Source organism: Eschrichtius robustus, chromosome 13, assembly GCF_028021215.1.
Source record: "Eschrichtius robustus isolate mEscRob2 chromosome 13, mEscRob2.pri, whole genome shotgun sequence".
Taxonomy (NCBI): Eukaryota; Metazoa; Chordata; class Mammalia; order Artiodactyla; family Eschrichtiidae; genus Eschrichtius; species Eschrichtius robustus.
Window position 1 is genome coordinate 61122530 of NC_090836.1, and position 22232 is coordinate 61144761.

The 22232-nt window shown below is 34.1% G+C and overlaps 1 protein-coding gene across 1 annotated transcript in view; it reads left to right on the plus strand.

Annotated features, from left to right (window-relative positions):
• The window catches only part of TRHDE (thyrotropin releasing hormone degrading enzyme), a 394881-nt gene extending 377924 nt beyond the window's left edge, over positions 1–16957 (plus strand). The window contains exons 16-19 of the mRNA XM_068560705.1: positions 4161–4328; positions 4867–5007; positions 11210–11291; positions 16543–16957. Coding sequence (XP_068416806.1) covers positions 4161–4328; positions 4867–5007; positions 11210–11291; positions 16543–16686 — 535 coding nt within the window. The 3' untranslated portion in view covers positions 16687–16957. The remainder of the gene's footprint in view (positions 1–4160; positions 4329–4866; positions 5008–11209; positions 11292–16542) is intronic.
• Positions 16958–22232: the final 5275 nt, after the last annotated feature.

Sequence of the window (22232 nt, forward strand, 5' to 3'; positions counted from 1 at the left end):
ATTCCACTAAAAGATTTACTTCTGAGGCAGCAGTTAAAGAGAAATGACCATGGGGGTAGTCACATTTTCATAAACAATTTCCATATTCTCTCTCCCTGTAACCCTAATATCAAGAATCTCATAGGACTCATTTGCACTATTCATAACTATGAGTTCCGTGGGTTTTTCAGCTCATGCTTTACAAAAAAATGAGCTTTTTCATTTGTTCCTAATGACTTTGGTTTATACAAAGAGATCTTAAACTGTCCCCAGAGCAATCATTTTGCTAAAATGTTGTTAGCACATCTTTACAAATTTAGCAGCAAAAGAGGGTTTCATTAACAATGGAAATCATTAGGAGCCAAGGGCCCTTGGCAAGTTCAGTGCTCACCAATCTTGTTTTATTTTCAGTGATGAGTACAAATAATCTTGTGAACTATACATTGATTCTTTATCTGGTGGGTGAGCAAGGAAGATAAGGAGTTGATGGGTTGGGAGGAGATGCTAGAAAAATCAGAGTGGTGTTTTCCAGCTAATCCGCTCTGTCCTTGCTCTTCTAAGGAGCCTTATGAATCTTAAGCAAGTGTACCTCCCAGCATCTGCTAATAGCCATTACTTTGCTGAGAGTTTGGGGATTTGTAGCTGACATCAAGGGCTATTTTTCAGTGGACCATCAACAGGTTTCAGATTATATATGTAAATATATGTAAGTCTCATTTTCATAGTAATGAAATTTGACGCATCTGCTATGCATAGGGGGACAGCTGCTCATGAGCCTGAAACTTGACCTGCAGTTTCTTCCAGAGCACATCCAAATTATGTGGTCTTTCTCTTGTTTGAGGCTGCCGGTTCAAAGACAGAATTTGCCCTTATTCTGGGCAGCTTTGCTTTCAAAGGCCTCCTTTGCCCAGGACAACTTTTGTTAGATTCCTTCAGGATGGTCCGTCTGCCATTTCATCCAGCACTTCATTGCTGGGTGCCCTTTCAAGATTTCTTCTCCTTGCTCTGTGTATGATCAGCTTGCTACACAGCAGCTCCTTAAATACACCCCCAGCCTATGTCCTTTAAGTCAGCCAGAGGCTGTGTTTTAACAAGTGTCATTTCGATGCTGGTGAACAGAATGGAAGCTTATTGTTGGAAAACCATTCTTGCCGCCATTGAATATTTATCAAAGATGACTGATTAAACTATGGACTTAAAAAAAAGTAATGAAAAAAAGAGGGTAGGAGTGACATCTGTGGCCAGTTCAGCACTACGGGAGTTATAGATTAGATGCACTGGTATTACTCTGCAGACTACTAGTTAGATCCAGGGTTTGGTTGTTCTTACTTTCTATAAGATAGCGTTTTATGGAACAACAAAAATCAGCATTCAGTGACAATTACTGATTATTACTACTAACAGAAATCTATATATCTTATTTTCATCATCATTAGCTATGTCTAAGCTGATAGAAATAGGAAAGACATTCATGTATAGCTCATCCTGGTTCTCAACTTACTATATTGTTGTTATAGCGCAAAATATCCTCTCTCAGAACAGTTTCCTCTCCTGCAAAAAGAAGTTTATAATACGGATATCATGATATTATCGTATAGACTACATAAAATAAGATAGGTAACCTGGAATGTAGTATTGTGCAAAAGTGGTATTTTCTACCTCTGATGCCCCTTTAGCCAGTGTCCAGGACTTTGCACTGACCAACCCATTTATTCATTTGTGTCTGCATTTTACACAGTTCAGCATCAGCCAGGAGCAACTACTGAATTGCAAAAATATGGATTGTTGCTAATGACTATAGTATATGACACAAGTTATTTCTAAGGAACAGTTTAATATCTGCCTTTTTCTTTTTTCTTTTTCTTCTTTCTTTTTTTGCCTTTTCTATATTTCCATATGCCTTTCTGCTTGACATTGGAGACTGGTTTCATACGCAGTAAACAAACCTCATTCAGTGGGCTCTATCCCTGAACTCTTTGGTATATTAATTGCTTAAGGAATTTTTGTTAGCAAGTAAGCTGTTACTATTAGGTCTAATATGCATTGATCTATGATTTGATGATTTAAGTAGACATTTTATTGTTAGTTTTTGCAAATTTTTATAGTGATCTCTTGGCCAAAATCATGACAATAATAGTACAGTGTTGTGCCCTGTAGCCTGTAATATTTGGAGGGAAAAAATTCATCCTCTTTCCTGGCTCTTGATTTAAAGGAAGACGTTAAACTTTTAACTTTCTCATTGCAGTTAGTAAAGATGGATGCATTTTTGTAATCTTATGTTGTATCTACCAGGACTGACACACTCTTCAACATATGGTGGCAATGTTTTCCCTAGTGATTTCAGATGTGCCGTGTGGCAAGCTGGTCATAAACAGAGCAGGGAGAAGAAAGTTTCACCAGCCACTGGGAAGACTATTTTTTTTTTTTTTTTTTTTTTGAAGGAGAGGGTGGAGAGAATCCTCCTCCAACTTTCCTTTTATAGCTACTTTATTTATTTATTTATTTATTTATTTATTTATTTATTTATTTATTTATTTATTTATTTATTTATTTATTTATTTATTTTTGGCTGTGTTGGGTCTTCGGTTCGTGCGAGGGCTTTCTCTAGTTGCGGCAAGCGGGGGCCACTCTTCATCGCGGTGCGAGGACCGCTCTTCATCGCCGTGCGCGGGCCTTTCACTATCGCGGCCCCTCCCGTTGCAGGGCACAGGCTCCAGACGCGCAGGCTCAGTAGTTGTGGCTCACGGGCCCAGCTGCTCCGTGGCATGTGGGATCTTCCCAGACCAGGGCTCGAACCCGTGTCCCCTGCATTAGCAGGCAGATTCTCAACCACTGCGCCACCAGGGAAGCCCCTGGGAAGACTATTATGGGTACTTTCGTCACGGGATTCCAGGGCTGAGAGGGAAGACAGGAGAAAGAAGTGAAGCTCTTTTCTGGTTTCTTCTGATGTCTATCTTCCTTTTGTTTCTTCAAAAACAAAACAAATCAATCAAACAAACAAAATGCTTGCCTTCAAATACCACAAAGGAAAAAAAGCTTCAGTCAGCAAGATTAAAGTAACTTTTCTCCAAACATTTTAATTATTGGTAAGAAGAGACAGAATAATATACTTTTAGCCATTTCTGGGAACTGTGAATTTTGTATGATAGTACTAACAACTCTACACATTTGGTATCCTGATACACAATCTTCAATATCCTGATTGTAGACCTACTTAGCTGCTTAACAGAGTAAGATGAAGATCATCTTACTGGTAGTCATTCAGACGCTTCCTCCTGTTTTCCAAATACTCCATTAACCAAAGCAATGTTTTAACCATCAAAGTCTTAAATATTTAAAAGGGATTGTTTCATCTTGTTATCCAGAGAAAACATTTCTTATATTAACCACATTCAAATTATAAATGAGAAATTTTAGTAACAGATCACTAAATATTATACAAAGCAGAAATGCATTTTTAATTTTTTAAAATATTGGAGTGTTCTTTAAGAGAACAGTTTTTTTTAATGTGGGGTATATATCAAAACTTGAAAGAACAATATTTAGTAAAAAATTGCCACAGCGAAGTACACATGAGAATTTCAGCTTATAAATAGCCAAGATTAATTAAATAGAGTAACAGTTTCCCACTGTAACATTTACTTTCTCAAAATTTACTACTTATGTTTTATCTGTTTATTATCTCTATTAATAATCTTCTAGGTTCCAAAATTTGGAGAGCTATTTGAGAAAAATAATTTTAGAAAAAATTGTCTAAGAACTTAGGAGATGTTTCTGTTTTATCTAGGTTAGTCAGTCTCTTCATCCAGTGCTTTCTCATGGTTCTTGGGTCTAACAATTCTGAGAGCAAAATTTTTGATTGATAAATATATGAATGTTGGTGGAAATATAAGTCACCCTGTTTCTATTTTTTTAAGGCTTTATGTTCTGATTCTTGTTTACATAGTTTCAAGAGTGGAAAAAATTTCATTCAAAACTATCTTTAAATAAAATACATTATTTTATTCATTTAGTTGGGAATATTTTTGAATATTGTTACTATATAGCATTATTCTCTTTCAGGTAAATCTAATTAACAAAACCATCTTTTTAAAAACTGACCAGTAGAGCAGCATCTGTCTTTATTTTCAATACTATGAAGCTTTTAATTAACAGAAAACCACCATGGGTTGCTTCTTTAGAATACCACTGAATGTTAGAGACATCGTCTACTGTACAGGAGTTTCACTACTAGATGAGGATGTCTGGGAATTCATATGGATGAAATTCCACTCCACCACGGCCGTTTCTGAAAAGAAAATATTATTGGAAGCCTTAACTTGCAGCGATGACAGGAATTTATTAAATAGGTGGGTCAATTAATTTTTAAAATTCGTGTAATGAGAGTATTCTCTGTTAATCAAACTGTACTGAACTTGTTTTTATTTCCTTAAATATATGCTAGTTACTCTAAAATTTATCTTTCTAGAGCTAAGGAAAACTGCCATATTAATATGACTAAAGCTTGTTGATTTGAAAGGTATACCTTAGTTTCTAACTAATTATTTCATATGTTTTTTCATATGTATGTAAGACAATATTTCATTATAAAAAGAAGCATTTATTAAAAAGAATTTTTAAAGTGAGTTTGCATCATCAAACCAAAACTATGATTTCTCCACCCACAAGATTGTTCAGATTTTAATTAATATATTAATTACAATATGATGAATTTGATCTTCCTCCCTTTATAAAAACAAAATTGTTCTATTGATAAAATTGTTTTAGTAAAGTTTACACTGGACTATTCTTTGAAGACTGTGATAAATTAAATCATGTAATTTTGGTAATTTTTAAAAAAATCTTTGTTATTGGACTAAAAATTTCCCCACAATTCTATCCTTAAAGGCTTCTAAATCTATCACTGAATTCTGAGGTGGTGCTGGATCAAGATGCAATTGATGTGATAATCCATGTAGCTCGAAATCCACATGGCCGAGACCTTGCCTGGAAATTTTTTAGAGATAAATGGAAGATATTAAATACCAGGTAAAAATAAGAGTTCAATCATTCATACTGGAGTGAGTAAATCAAAGGTGACATATGAGAGATAAAAGCCCTACTTTTTGTGGTAGAACCAAGGTCCAGATAATAGAATTAGATTTTGAAGTAGTTAGCCAAGATGGGTGTTGCCACTCTTGTGAAACTCAGAATTAATTTAACAGTTCTATAACATTATTCATTTATTAAAGATTGATAACCATAATTATATATGGAAATGAGCAGAGTGAAAAGGTTTAGCATTGCAGCTTTCCTGGAAGATCTATCAAACTGTCTTAGGTTGGAGGAATCATGTCATTAAAACCCTATATCCTGAGTGTGTTGTAGAAAAAATGATTTCTGAATCATACGTAATGGTATTATAACAAGAAAACTTTAATTACTTCTGTGGAATTGTTTAAATTCTTTTAAAAATATAAATATCATTAAACACCTGAAATAAAACCATGATATCGAGAAGGAATATTTGAATGGCTGTATAATTCTAGTTGTAGTAGAATTTATTCCTGAGCCATCTTGCTTCACGTTGAGAATAATTCAGCCTCAATTTTAGAAAATATTTCGTTATGTATTTAAATATATTATAATAAATGTTAATTTATTACTCTGATAATCTCTACGGTATTTTAAAATTAAATTCATCATAGAGCATGTAAATGCTGCATGTTCTCCAACTTAAATGTCTCCAGACAACATACCTACTGTTCCGTCTCTTAAAAATTGGTGTATAAACTTTATTTTTTAAAAGCACATTTTTATTGGTTGACCTTGTATAATGAGTTCAATTTGAATGGATATGTCATATTAAAACATATTTCTATCTATAAATATTTCATTGTTAGAAAGCACTGATATTCCTAGAAAGCACATTTTTTTCCCTAGTATTTTCAGCTCAGAAATTGGAATGTTTGAAAGATTAGAACTTGCTTTGCTGTCATGCACATAGTATAATGAATAGTCAGACACAAGGTGGAATTAATATATATATATACAAGTATTTCAATTTAAAAAGTATCAAATATCTACCAAATAAACAGAGTTTCTTTAGGGAGCGGTTTTGTAGATCAGAGTTCAGTGTAATGCATATATAGTCTATAGTCCCTACCAAAAAATGTTTGGTTCCTGATATGCCTGTTTTGTTTCACTGAGAGTCCATGATCTCTAATCAAAAGGTAGAAAGATCGAGACAGCATTAAACCCACCTCAGTCTAATGACCTCTTTGTTTTATTAACTGAACATTAATAATAGGGAAAACTCTGAAGAGGGAGGAAGAGGCATTTAGAAACTCAACTTTATGCTCAGTTTTTCTGTAAATCTAAAACTGCTCTAAAACTAAAGTCTGTTACTTAAAAAAAAAAAAAAAAAGGGTAGAAAGATTGAGCCTTCAGCATTTCTACAGACAGGGCAGTGTTTATCTTGACAAATAGGATTGTCTCCGTCATCTTCTACTCCTCTGTCGATCTTTGAACATGAAAGTTCATGGGGAAACTGTCCAAGGTTCTCCTTGCTTCCTGCCCTGCAGATTCTCCCTGGTTTTAGTTGCCATCAAATCTCGTGGCTTGATTCATTCCCAAATCTACATTTCTAACTCAGGCATTTCACCTAAGCTTCACCCTATGATAGACAGTTTCTTGTTGAGATCCCCTACTGGGGTGTACCTGCAAAGCTAAACCATCATTTTCCTTTTGCCTTTGTCTTCCTTTTCTCAGTAAATATATGGTCATCCACCAATTGCTCAAGCCAGGCACCTGGAAATCTACATATGGTTCTCCCTTTCCCTTGACATATGTAACAATTAGGCTTGAGGTCTTATAATTTAACAATTCCTAAATGTTTCATGTTTCTTGAATTCTTCCTCTCTTTCCTGCTACCACTGCCCTAGTGAAGGTTCTTATGTCTTGCCAGCACTCTTAACAATAGCCTTCTGTCTCCTGCCTTTATATTTACATCTACCACCCACCAGCACCACACACATACACACACTCACACACACACTCACACACACACACTCACACAATCTCACACACACACACACACTCACACAGTCTCACACTCACACACACACACTCACACACACACTCACACAATCTCACACTCACACACACACACACACACTCACACATATACCTCTTCCCTTTGTCCCAAGAATCTCTCTGAAAAGCAAAAATGATATTTTCCTGCTGTAAAACCTTCAATACTCTGTGCTACACTGAAAATCTAAGCTCCTCTCTTCCTAACCCTTCTACCTCTTATTCTATTATCCTCAGCCTCACAGTTTATACACTCAATACCAAATGCACGTAGTCGTCGGCATACACCATGTTGTTTCACACCTCCTTGCCTTTGTTTATGTTGGTTCTCGGCCTAAAACTACTTTCTTCCTTGATATTTGGAACTACTCCATACTTAATCGATCTGGCATCTTCTCCTGGAAGCCATTCTGAAGACCCCACAGCTAAAGAGAATTTCTCTGAACACTGTATAATTTTATTTTCACCACAGTTAGCCACACTACCTGGGAATGATCTGTTTACAATACTAGATAGTATATTACCTTCAAGGAAAGGATTGTGCCTTTTTCTTCTTCACATAACTGCAAGCAAAGTATAAGCAAAACACTCTTTGAAGAATTATTCTCATTCCTGTACAGTAGGCCATTTCTGTAACCACATATTGATCACTAATGATTACTTATATTATTATTGAATGTCTATTTATTTCATTTTATTGATATAACTTTTCCCATGGAATAGTTCAATGTTAGAATTATAGCAAATTATGATGGTCATACAGTTTAGCTCCCCTCATTTTACAGATGAGAAAACTGAGGCTCCAGAAGCTAAATTACTTAAGTTCCCACAGGTAAGAACAGCATTAGAAAACCTCTTTTTGTGATGACTGGACCTCTGCTTTCAAGAACTCATAATCTTATCTTTAGAGTACTTTTAGTTTTTTTTTTTTATTATTGAAATGTAGTTCATTTACAGTACAGTTCAGGTGTAAAACATAGTGATTCCACAGTTTTATAAATTACACACCATACAATGTTATTAAAATATTATTGACTATATTCCCTGTGCTGTACATTATATCCCTCTGACTTATTTATTTTATAACTAGTATTTGTACCTCTTAATCCCCTTCGCTTCACTCCACCCTCCTCCCCTCTGACAACCACTATTTCTCTTTATCTGTGGCTCTGTTTCTGCTTTGTTATATTTTTTCATTTGTTTGTTTTTTTTTTAGATTCCACATATAACTGAAAACATACAATATTTGTTTTGCTCTATCTGACTTATTTCAGGTAGCATAATACCCTCTAGGTCCATCCTTGTAGTTGTAAATGGCAAGATTCCTTTTTTTTTTTTTTTTTTTGGTCTGAGTAATATCCCATTGTATATATAAATGCCACATCTTCTTTATCCATTCATCTGTTAATAGACACTTAGGCTGCTTCCATTTCTTGGCTATTGTAAATAATGCCGCAGTGAACACAAGGGTGCTTATATCTTTTCCAATTAGTGTTTTTGTTTTCTTTGGAAAAATACTCGTGAGTGGAATTGCTGGATCGTATGATAGTTCTGTTTTCTCGCTTTTTTGAGGAACCTCCATACTGTTTTCCATAGTGCCTTCACCAATTCACATTCCCACCAACAGTGCATGAGGGTTCCCTTTTCTCCATGTACTCACCAACACTTGGTATTTCTTTACTTTTTGTTGATAGTCATTCTGACAGGTGTGAAGTGATATCTCATTGTGGTTTTGATTTGCATTTCCCTGATGATTAGCAACGTTGAGCATGTTTTCTTGTACCTGTTGGCCATCTGTGTGTCTTCTGTGGAAGAATGTCCATTCAAGTCCTCTGCCCATTTTTTAAATGGGCTTTTTTTATATTGAGTTTTGTAAGTTCTTTATGTATTTTGGATATTATCCCATAATCAAGCATATCATTTGCAAATATCTTCTCCCATTCAGTACATTGCCTATTCATTTGTTGATGATTTCCTTTTCTGTGCCAAAGTTTTTTAGTTTGATGAGGCCCTATTTGTTTATTTTTGCTTTTGTTGACCTTGCATGAGGAGACAGATCCAAAAAAATATTGCCAAAACTTACGTCAAAGAGTGTATGTTTTCTTTTAAGAGTTTTATGGTTTCAGGTCCTACATTTAAGTCTTTAATCCATTTTGAATTTATTTTTGTATATGGTATAAGAACATAGTCCACTTTCATCCTTTTATATATAGTTGTCCAGTTTTCCAATACTATTTATTCAAGAGACTGGTTTTCCCCCATTGTATATTCTTGCTGCCTTTGTCACAAATTAATTGACCGGATGTGCATGGATTTATTTCTTTTCCACTGATCCATGTGTCTGTTTTTGTGCCAGTACCACATGTTTTTATTACTATATCTTTGTGGTATAGTTTGAGGTTAGGGTGTGTGATATCTCTAGTGTTGTTCTTCTTTCTCAAGATTGCTTTGACAATTCAAGGTCTTTTGTGGTTCCACACAGATTTTAGGATTATTTGTTCTAATTCTGTGAAAAATGCCTTTGGTATTTTGATGGGGATTGCACTGAATCTGTAGATTGCTTTAGATAGTATGCACATTTTAACAATATTCATTCTTCTGATACATAGCACTGTGTATCTTTCCATTTAATTATGTTGCATTTAACTTCTTTCATCAGTGTTTCATAGTTTTCAGAGTACCTGGTCTTTCATGTTCCTTGGTTAAATTTATTCCCAGATATTTTATTCTTTTTGATGCAGTTGTAAATGGAATTGTTTTCTTGACTTTTCTTTCCGATAATTCAGTATTAGTGTATAGAAATGCAGCTGATTTCTGTATATTAATTTTGTTTCTTGCAACTTTACTGAATTCATTTAGTCTAACAGGTTTTGTTTGTTTGTTTGTTTTTGTAGAGTCTTTAGGGTTTTCCATACAGTATAATGTCATCGGCAAACAGTGAAAGTTTTACTTCTTCCTTTCCACTTTGGATTCTTTTTATTTCTTTGTCTTGTCTGTTTGCTGTGGCAAGATCTTCCAATACTATGTTGAATAAAAGTAGCGAGAATGGGCACCCTTGTCTTGTTCCTGATCTTAGAGGAAATGCTTTCATTTTTCACCATTGAGTAGGCTGTTAACTGTGGGCTTGTCATATATGACCTTTATTATGTTTATGTATGTTCCCTTTATACCAGTTTGTTGAGGGTTTTTATCATGAATGGATACATAATTTGTTCTCAAGTTCTTTATATAGTTGTATTATGGGCATGTCATAGGAGGAGGTGAGTTCAGGGTCTTTCTACGCAGCCATCTTGATCCTGCCTCCAGTTTAGTCTAGTGTACTTTTTTTATTTCAAAGAGTATGATAACCTGTGATAGGTACCCTTAACACAGTAGACAATAAATGAAATGAGAAATCTTTCCAACTCACTGATACATAGTGTTCTTTGCCTTGGGTCATGAGTTAAGTAATTATGCTTGTAGCACAAAGATTATGACATTCAAATGAACAATTTGATGTTTTATTTTAATACTCACATGAGAAAATGCTAATATTTTGGGAGCATTCTTGAGAAATTTGGCTCAGTTTCTAGGAATGAAAAAGGATAATGCCGATGTCAATTTTGACTGACCAGACCAAAGGATCTGTGTGACTTACTGCTAATACCCAAGTTTTTCCTGCAGTTCTATTTCTTTTGGTAAGATCCTTCTTCCTTACAGTGATCTAGGTTGCTTTAAAATGAAAACTTTTAGGGAATTCCCTGCCAGTCCAGTGTCTGGGACTCTGTGCTTCCACTGCAGTGTTCGATCCCTGGTTAGGGAACTAAGATCCCGCAAGCCACGGGGTGCGGCCAAAAAAAAAAAAGTAAAATTGAAAGTTTTAAAATGTTTCTTTCTCTGGCTTTATATTGGAAATATAATAGTCATTCCTAAATATAATTTTAGAGGGCTCTCTTTAGACCTCTTTGAAACACTGTGAGCCAAATCAGGATACATTTGATGGCATCCCATAGCCACAGCTCTTTGCACCTCCCTGACTCCCTAGGGAAATGGCCTTGAATAGCACTATGACAACACAGGTCACTTGGAGCCCTTGAGAAGGGTTCTTAAAAAATATGTGTAGTAGTATTTCCTAAATCACTGCCTGCTTTAACATTAAGACTTTTTTTAATCTTTCAAGGTATGGAGAAGCATTGTTTTTGAATTCCAAACTTATCAGTGGAGTTACAGAATTTCTTAATACTGAAGGTGAACTGAAAGAGGTAAATATTTTAAGATGAGTTCTAATGCTTTGCTTTTATAAACATATGAAATTATACATTTACTTCATTTCTTTCCAATAAAGTCATACCCATTCCTTTGAAGCGCGTGTGCGCGTGCACACACACACACACCCATGCTAAAGACTTTACGCCATTCATTATTTGCAAAGGTATTTCTAACATATTAGTATTGAATATTAAATTCCCGTGAGAGGTGATTGAATGCAATGATTCTCAACTTGGGAGACTCCAAATACACTCCAGAAATCTTTAATCCAATCAACTACCCCTCTATTGATTCTGTGAACCCAGTTTGGGATCCTTGGAACAAGAACACTATCCTGTCACAATGACTCAGTATTTGGATACAGAGGACCAAGGTTGCTATTGAGGTACAGAACTTGAGATTCATTACTTTGTGGTCAGGTCTACACAAAGAATGATAATTGGATATGGTAATAATGCTTCATGCTATTTGGTTTGTTAAATGGAATAAATTCATACATTTGGATGGAAGTGTATCTGGCAACATATACTGATATTAATAGTTCGTTTAAAATTCTGCTGGATACAATCCCAAGAAGTGAATTTCATTGATGAAACTGAACTTATTTTTTAAGGACTAGTGTCCAGTTTGCAGAGTATCTAACGTTTTCTTTTTTCTCTGTTTTATGTCTCTGGAAATTTAAACCAGCTAGTTTCGTGACCATTAATTCACATCTCTAATAGTTAGGGGTATGAAATGGGGGGTGGGGTAAGTAGGTAGGAGGAAGGAGCAAAATAATGGACTGATTAAAGTGAGTTGGGCTTCAAACATTTATTGCTTTTTAGTCTGCTGCTCAACTCCATTACAAAATATAACTGAGATTTGGCATTGAGAATCACAGTTTCCTCAGTTTTCACTGACAGAATGCCCGAGGCTGTGACCCAGAGCTCATCCCATTGAGCAGGATTCTCCCAGAAGCATCCACCCTGGCACCCTCCCTAATACCTCCTAATATTGTCCAATTTTGTATGGTCATCCCCCACGCACTCACTTGGATTCTTTCACACCATGAGCTAAGCTAAGCTAAAAGTCTCTGATTGTAATGATTTGAAATTCAATTTTTATCCCTGTGTGTGTTCCCAGCGCTGAAGAATTTGAAAGCCCTAGCACATGTTTTACTATATTTTTTATTTTTAATAAAGGAAGCTAAAAGGGAAGGAATTCTTTCATATCCATAGGAAAGAGAAAGAAAGAACAATTAAGCTAATGAGTTTATGTATTTAAATGAAGTAGTTTTAATTCTTTGATTTTACATTCAATAATCGGAATGAAAGACTCATTTAGTGACAACCTGTGTAGTCATTGAAGTGAACACAGAAGTGAAAGATCTCTCCTCTCCTCCCCTCTCCCCTTCCCTCCTTTTAGCTCCCTTCCTTCTGCCGTCTTCCTCTCCCCTTGCCTCTCTCCTGTTCTCTCTCCCTCTTCTTCTGTTCTCTAACTCTATCTTTCATGTTTTCCTTGCTTCGGTATAATACCCAGCTCATGGAAAACCATCTGTTAAATGGACATTTAAATTGATTTTATCATATGATGGCCATTTTGCTTTACATATTTCACTTGCATATTTAATTTTTTACACTTGACTTAATTGCCATTTGAAATGTTCCAAGATACCCCTATAATGAAAGGTGCCATTTGAAAACTGAAACTCAGCTGTGGCTTTTATTCCATTATCTGCAAAGCAGCTAACTTCACAATACAGGCTCTCTGTAGCCTGAGTGATGAATCCCTTCATGACACAGATGCTTGCACTGACTTTCTAGTTTACCAACTGCTGCCTGAGGCTTTTCCATACTTTTATTACCTAATCATCGACTGTAGGATTGTGGACCACTATTGTTGGGTGAGAGGGGGGTTAATTTGTGTTGCCGATAACCCCCTTCCATAAATATAAAGGAACTGAGGAAGTTTCAGTCTCATTTTCCCATAACGAATGAGCCTCGTAAGCATAAAAACCAATATGCTCCCTTTGGATATAGCATATTCTTATTTTCAAAAGTTTATAGATCAAAAGTGAATCGGCATCTTTATGAATTCTGAAAACTAATTTGAGATTGTAATGATCCCCATAAACTTTAGGGGCATTCAACAGAGACACTTACATTGTTCTATGGTCCCTTCCCCAAAACTACATTCTCGTACCTGAAACTGGCAATTTCCTTCTAATGACATAGCCCTAGCAATTTGAACAATATTTCTCCATGAAACAGTACATCACTTCCTTAATTTTAAACTAATGGAAGTACAACCTCATGGAACCTCAGAGGCCCTTGCCATTTTTCCATACTGATGCCCGTTCAGCAATCCTCTTCAGCACTCATTTTTTTTGGCCTCTTGAACCTTATATACAACACTGTTGTAAAAAAACATAGATCCTGTGCATTACAGACATCCCATTTACAGTTTTAATGTTGAAAATATAAACCTCATAATCGGGCAATAGCTAATTCGATTCATTTATATAGTTACTAAGAGTATATTGTGTGCTGTACTTTACAAATTATTTTGTGATGTTTAGGGTCTAGAGTGTCCTAAATCAAGAGTACTAAATACTAAAATGTTTTTTAATAGAGAAATTAACAAACATGTCTAGAAATTTTATGCTAAGGAGAACAGGGCACACAAGCAACTCTGACATCTTACTAAATGTTATTTTATAAAAATGTCTAAACTTGCAACATTTTCAAATAAAAGCATAAGATGGCATAAATATTTAGGAAGCACAATAATAAAAACTAATAGCAGCAGAACATCTACCAAAGAGCTGCCAAAATAAGCACACTGGAATGCCAAATGCCTTCCATCTACCCCATGCCCTCTAAAGTGAGGCAGGGGTCTGGAAGGTGCTGTGATCATGCCCCAGGACCAGTCAGATGGCTGCTCTGACCACAAGTTCGCCAGAAGAGTTGTGGAGCAGTATGAGGCTTAAGATCAATTTATGACAAGTATGGAAAGTGGGCCACATGTGTTCTGATGAATAAGCTACTCGTAAGATGCATGTGAGTCACCCCAAGCTCTGTGAGCTCACAACGGAAGTATTTAGTGCACTTAAATAGTGATTTAAGGAATGAATCCCTAGAGAAGCCCCAGTTACATTTTCTACTGAGAGTTCTCTTGCAGGATAATCTGACCTACTATCTTTGTGCCAATAACACGTTCATAGTCAATCCCATAGTTTGCCTTTGAGGAAGACTTAAGAGTTTTACTTCATGTGTTCAGGCTGGCTTTCTACCTCGGCAAAAGGCCAAGAGCATACTGCACAGAGTCAAAGCTGCCAAAGGGTCATTTATCACTATCCGGCATATTCAGTGACTGCCTAGGAAAATATGTAACAATGTGGAACATAGTTTAAAAGAAGTAGATGTAATTTTTTTTTCCTGATTGACCTGTATTATGTAAATAACGCCACTGTAATGCACAGATGTAATGTACAAATGTACACTGTAATGTACATATTTTTGTAATAAATTAAAACGCAAAATTCAAAATATAGATCAAAATGTACTATTTGTTGCTTTAGGAATATAGATTGAATGAATCTGAACATAAATATGTAAATACAAATGAATCACTGGATTAGTCAGTTAAGTTTAAAAATATGATTCAAATGCTTTCATTAGACTTCCTTTTTATCTATGTGTACGTGTCACAGGTATATGTGTGTGGCACAGTGCCTAGAATATTGAAGGTATTCAATAAATTCTAGTCTTTCCCTTCATCCTCTTTCTTTTGTGTGTGTAAATCTGGTCAGGTGTCAGATCAGTTTTAAGGATAGCGCCGATAAATCTTTGTTATATAATACATTGAATATTTTGCATGTTTCTTATTAAAGCATAGTGAATTTGAAGTCTTATAAAGAACATAGCTCTGAGATATGGTTATCCACTGCTGATGCTGCAGGGCACCAGGTTTTGTAGGAAAGTAGAGGATAAACTTTGAAAAAAACCATCAGTGTGATGTAATCAAAGTAATATTGTCATAAACAAACCAAGCTACCCATGAACCAATTTCTAGATTAATTCAGAAAGGTATAATTAACTCCATTTTAATGACTCCCCTGCCTCCATATCTCCCTATCCCTGAGTCAAGCTTGATGACATTTCTCTCCTGGCATATTCTCCATGTGGTGCCCACCATGTGATGAATCACACCCCACACTAATTACACAGTATAACACTTCTGTGTTGCAAGTTGATTTTTCACATTTGTCTATTAGCATTGCAATTGTTGGTTGGTTGCCAGTTTCTTAAGACATATCAAACAGAGAGAAAAACTGCTAGTATTTAAATCTCGAAATAAAATCCTTGAGCATTCCCAGAGTATGTGGACTCTCTAGAGAAAGTCTTCTACCCATAAAATTATGACAAAACATTTAAAACTTATAACTTTTTAATTAAAGCTCAAATTCTCTAGCTAAATGAATCGACATTCCTCCTTCATTCTTTCTAAATCTAGTTACTCAGGTGATTGCAGTGTCATTTATCATCCAGTTTTCATAGCATCATTACTTTGTTTTCCACCGCCCAATAATTTTGATATTTCTTTGCTATCAAAGATAGTGTCAGGCACTCATACTATTTATTTAGAGAAGATGAATAATTTTCTCTCTAAGCACAAAAAGCTAACTTTAATCCTTATATTCATTTTTAAGGCTATTTAGTACATTAGATAGCTTTGTTATTAGAACTAGTCTTTACCACAATCCCATCAACCTATTATGAAAAGACAAATTAAATATGTCTTTTAATATTTATTTTTGAAACAAGAAGCTGAATTTGGAGCTATTTAAACTGTAATGTCCACTCTTTTTTTCCTTTCAGTTCCAAAAGAAATTACATTACACCTAGTGGGCACAATCTGTTTTATTGCATTTCATTACTAAGCTCACTCCACATATTAAATATACCTTCTGTAGTGACTGTGACACTTTTCTTCAAATAGATTCTTGTTTATATGTGTTGGACATGAGTTCTTTTGAAGACGTGTATTTACCATTTTTAAATTATATTTTTTATTGAAACATAGTAGAAATACAATATTATGTTAGTTTCAGGTATACTATATAATGATTTGACATTTGCATACATTATGAAATGATCACCATTATAAGTCTAGTAACCATCTGCCCCCATACGAAGTTATTAGAGTATTATTGACCATATTCCTTATGCTGTCTATTTACTATTTTACTATTTCTATTTCCAGCTAAGGAACTTCATGAAGAGCTATGATGGAGTAGCTGCTGCCTCTTTCTCAAGAGCCGTGGAAACTGTCGAAGCCAATGTACGCTGGAAAATGCTTTATCAAGATGAGCTTTTCCAATGGTTAGGAAAAGCTCTGAGACACTAATGTGTGTCTCTTAAAAACAATTCGACTCAGAATTTTGTGAGAAGACCTGCTTTATGTGGAATGAGGAAAATGGCCAGATTTTCAGTGTTAACGTGTGGGAGGAAATTTTTTTTTTAATTTTTGGTTTTGGGGGATTTTTTTGTTTCATTCATTCTGTTTTGTTTCTCTACTGGGTGTTCTTCTCTAAAGAAACTCTTGCAAGTGAAACTAGCCATGACTGCTTCAGCTATACATTCCTCACTGTACAGGACCAAATATGATAGTGGTGCATGTTGACGTTGCAGTCAGTATGGAAAAAACATATTCAGAATATTTTGTGCATGGCTGTATGGTCCTGCCTGTGTTCTAGCATGCTTATTTAAAATGTCCAATGTTGTATGTGAATATATGTTACATCGGGATTGACATTATGCAAAAGCACAAAGATTATCTGTGACAATCAGTGATGCAATGACAGAAAAACTAAAACAGGGAATTATATTCTTAGTCCTGGGCAATGTGAGAAGTGAAATAGCCCTTTAAGTGATTGGTGTCACTTATTTCAGCACTTGGATTGTCTTGCAATGATTATTGTACTGCTAACTCATTTTCTTTGAGTTAAAGCTGTGTATACGTTAAAAAACGCATATAGATAGTGTATGCATATGTATATGTACATAGGGAGGCCCCATATGTATATAGTATGTTGTACACTGCATTTGTGCAAAGACTCTCTTCAGCTCAAAGAAAATTTATCTCTTTTTATAAACGTATACAAACTTTGAAAAGGCTTCAGAGAATTTATCTCAACACTATCCTTCCTGACAATTTCCTGACTAAATTTCTCAACTGTTATAGATTTTTTCATCTACTTCCTGAATGGTCTATTCTATACATAAAAGTGAATTTAAACAAAATTTATGTACAAACGCTCTTCTAATTTTCCTAAGTGGCAACCTCACGTCGTAAATATAGATTCTGTCATCATTTTGGTCCCGCTTCCTATTGGATAAAACAGTTATGTATACTTAATGATTATCAGTGCTGAGAAAGTGTTTCTTTTCCATCTTCTTTGTTTCTCCATCCCATGTTAGGTGGTGCAGAGAGTTAAAAACTCTTCCTGTGTGTTGATCTTTGTGTCTGTGTGAATCTAATCTCCCATTAAGCGACCATACCTCAAATGGATTCTTATGACCTTTGATGCCAGCTGTGCCATTCATTAAGATGAAAAGTTTCTTTTCTTGAGCAAAGCTTTTCCTTTAGTATTGACAGCTCTGTTCTACCTGGAAATTTTGAATAGTCTTTCCCTGGCTGTATTATGTAACACAAGTGTTTTTAAATGGTATTCTCACGCAGTAGGCCAGCTCTCCCAACATTGCTTAGATGCTCAAAAACGAACGTATTTTAAGTTTACCATTATGAAATGCCGATACAACTAACTGTACATAAGCCAAATGTTTGTGGACCACTTTATGTTTTCCTGAGGTTTTCCGCTCCTCTACATCTTCTTGCAAATCATTGAAAGAAACGTTCTAACTCTAATAGTCACTGAACATTGGGAAATAAAGTAGGTATTTTAGAAACTGGAGCCATAGATTTATTATAGGTTTGTAGTAAAGAGGAACAATTTAATAATCCATAGAACAAGTATCACCTAAGGTTGAATTTTATCTTTTTAGCAATTAATATCTATTACTCATACCTAAATTTTTCAGCCCTTCAATTAATATATGAATTTTAAATACTCTATGTGTTGTTAATAACACAGAGTAATGCTTAGTATAAAATCTAAAAGTCATGCCACCTATCTGAAGTGATGAAATTAATATAATTTCAAATATGTGTGAAACCCTTAAGGGGTAAGTTCTGAAACATAACAATAATAAAGATCACACTGTCATGCAGGTTCAAAACATGTACTGTATCACCATTGGATTCATGTAATAGAAAAGATAAAAAATTAGAGGTGGATATCTTGTTTTGTGTCGTGGATTACTGAAAACTCTTAACAGTTGTGACATTCTTTTGAATGAAATCACCATTTCCAGCTTTGAGTTAAAAGGGCTTTTATAGTTCTTTTTTCCTCTGCACTGCTAATAATCTTAATCCTCTTTCAGTATTTTAGTGGCCTTGAACAACTGGTTTAGCTATGATGTCAAATCCTAAGTGTATAATTATGTGCAATGTTTAATACCTCATATAATACTTGTTCAACAGTATAGTGGTATCAATGGCATTGAGATGGAATTTTTGTTCTACATATTTTTCAATAATTTATCCTTTCCAATGTTGAAGATTATATCAGGCATTAACATTTTTTAGTTGTTTAAATAAGTAATATTTTCAAAACAATAAAATGACCAATGACATCTCTTGGAATATTCTGTAAAATGTAGTTAAGTTATAAAATTCTATTTTCTGCATAGAGTTTTTATCTTTTTTCTCTTCTTTGTCTGTTTTACAAATCATACACATGCATGAAATAACAAATAGTTGAAAGTGTCCAAAATCTAGGCTTAAAAAGTTACTGTGCCATTATATGTACAACAGCAAAACTTGGTTTCAATTAGGAAGGACTAAATATTTACTGAATATTTAGTAAATATTCTGAAGCATTAAATATCTCTAGGTAACCTGTAAATAAAAAGTTTTCCCCATTTTTACACATTTTCCCTTAAAATTTTCCTATAATCTTTGAAGTTTTTTTACATATGCAAGCACAACCTCTAAGTCTAGTATCTACAGTGCTAGGTTTATTCTTCAGTTTCAATAACATGGATTTTACCTGGGAGTTAAACTCACTTTGGTTTACATTATTTCTAGGATAATTATATCATAGGACTGAGAATTTTTTGATAGTGCAACTTACAAATATTATAACAGTAAAATCTCACAAGGTTCCTAAGATTATACCATATATTTATAAACTGCATTTAATTTTCAAAGAACTTTTACATATGCTGTTTCGTTTGACTCCTCTCAAAAACATAGTAAATTATATTAGCCCTAATAGTCTGATGAGAAAACTGAGACTCAGAGTAGCAACATGAACTTTTTAAAATTACATGATTGTTGTTTTGGGAACAATTACAATAACTTGAGATCTTCAAGAAAACCTTCCTACAACTAAAATAGAAAGACATGTTTGAAATACCTCTATCAGTTGCATTAATTGGAGATTTTCCAAATACCAGAAGCAATATCAAAATACTGATTAAATATATCTACAATAGTTACATTATTTTTAAAAGTCTGTGTTTCTAGTTTGCATAATGTCAAACAACTGGAAGAAATGTTAATCAGCATTCACTTTGGTCAGCATAAATAGCCAAATACTGGGACAAAAAATACAGCCCATTGATAATAGTTTTCTTTTTTTTAATATTTTGGTGAACATTATTTAAATATGACCTTAAAATACTGACAATTTGCTTCATTTTCCACACAGATTTCTCTGATAAACTTTGTAGTAACAGATGGTCAGACCACAGATAAAATGATGCCCATTTAAATCAGTGAAGGTAATATTCAGTAAAATGTTTATAAATCTGTGCAGACTAAGTTATGCAAAAACCATTTTCGTGCAACTGTAGTACTATATCAGATGCAGTAAAGGGATTCCTAAAGAAGTTTACAATAATATATTTAATTCAAATCTATTGGCTATTAAATTTTAAGGAATTTTTTCTAAGACGTCAGAAACCTAAAATAGTTTAATTATTCTCCTCAATATACCCATGAAGAAACCACATATACTTTATTAAAGAAAAAGCTCATATAATGGGAAATTAGGATTCCCACACCTGTTTTTTTTCCTTTATCAGAGACCATAGCTGAATTATTATCATTTGACACTGCTAATTATGTACTGACAGAATTTAATTTAATTAAACATTTATTGAGCACCTTTTATTTCACAAAGCACTTTTTGAGAGGAAAGGAAGGGATGAACAAGGCTTAAAGGAATTTACATCACAATAAATGAAACAAACATAGAGAAATAATGAACCAATAAGGGCAACATGAAAGATAATTACATACTACAAAAAAGGAACTAAATAATTTTTAGGTATAGATAATATTAGGCATTATTTTTGTATACTCATTCTCAAAAGATTTGTCGTACTTCAGGATAATTCTCACTGTTTGTTTCACAGCACTTAATTGTGTAACATTTAGAAAGTATAATAAAACCACATAGTTTAAACTTTTATAGTTGGAATATAAATTAGAATAGAATTTATCTTCAAGAAAAGTTGTTTGAGCATTTTAATAATATCGGTAAGTTGTGGAAAAATGTTTAACCTACTTATGTAAAAGTAGCTCAAGTTTTCTAAAATGGTTTTAGCATACTGTTTGTATATTCACAATGTGTTAATTTTAAGTTAATCATATATTATTAAAAACAGGTTCAACAATTCTTATACAGTACTAGGCAATAATGTATTTGTTCAAAATAGTATATGTGAACTTTTGAGTATGAAAATGTTATTGCAAAATATCCTGGAATTCCAAAATTTAATTACATAAGAGTAACTTTCAGTTCGATTGCTTTGAATTAATAAGGTCTTTTTTAAATTAAAATATTGAGTTGGCCAAAAAGTTCGTTCGGATTTTTCCATACGCTTGAAAAATCTGAACGAACTTTTTGGCTAACCCAGTATTTTGTTTAATATGCATTGTTTATGTTCAGAAAAAATCAAACAAAAGGGTACTCTAGTAGCTTTTATTTTTATTTTATTTTATGAAATTTTACTTTAAAGTCTAGAAAAAATTGTCTTAAATATTAAAAATAAACAGTTGGTGAAAATATATGTTCTAATTTTATGTATACTGTATATGAATTTTATTTTTAAAATAGGTTTTTCACAAATAGCCCTACCGGTAGGCAGTATAATTTTACCCAGATTTTGAAAACATAACACTTTACAGGATTTTATGTTGAATATTTGGTACTTTAAGGATAGTACATTGAAAATGTTTACCTTTACACATTCCCAGTTCATGTACCAATCCACAAAGAAAAAAGAAAAAAGACCCATTCTTCATTTTAATCAGAATGAATTTTTTGCGCTGTATTAGTTAAATGAGTTATAATATCGGGAAAGTACAAAAACTTGAGTGCCTCCTAAATGCTGGGCGTTGTGTAGGTATCAGCTCATTTAATAACTCTGTGAAATACCATCAGTTCCAAATCACCAGTGAGGAGACAGAAGCTAAGAGTTGTAATGAGCTTGTGTAACTGGTGGTAGGTTTTGGCGAGAATTCAAAAACCTGCGCACCCAAGACTTACACGGCTTAAATTAGTCCTTAATCTGCCTCCTACATGCCTGAAAAAATAATGATTATCCATACAGACCAGTCTCTGTAGAAGATTTGAATAGATACTTAGCTTACTTTTTCATTGTCATTGGCTAATTTGAGAAAAATGTTAATTAGTACATTTTGGTTTACTACTCGTTTCTTAACAAGGTTACTTCATATGGCCTATAAAAGTTTTCATCAAAGTGTTTTACATTAATGTGTTGTGTAGTGGGTTTTAAGCTGTTACAGGTTATTAAGAGATA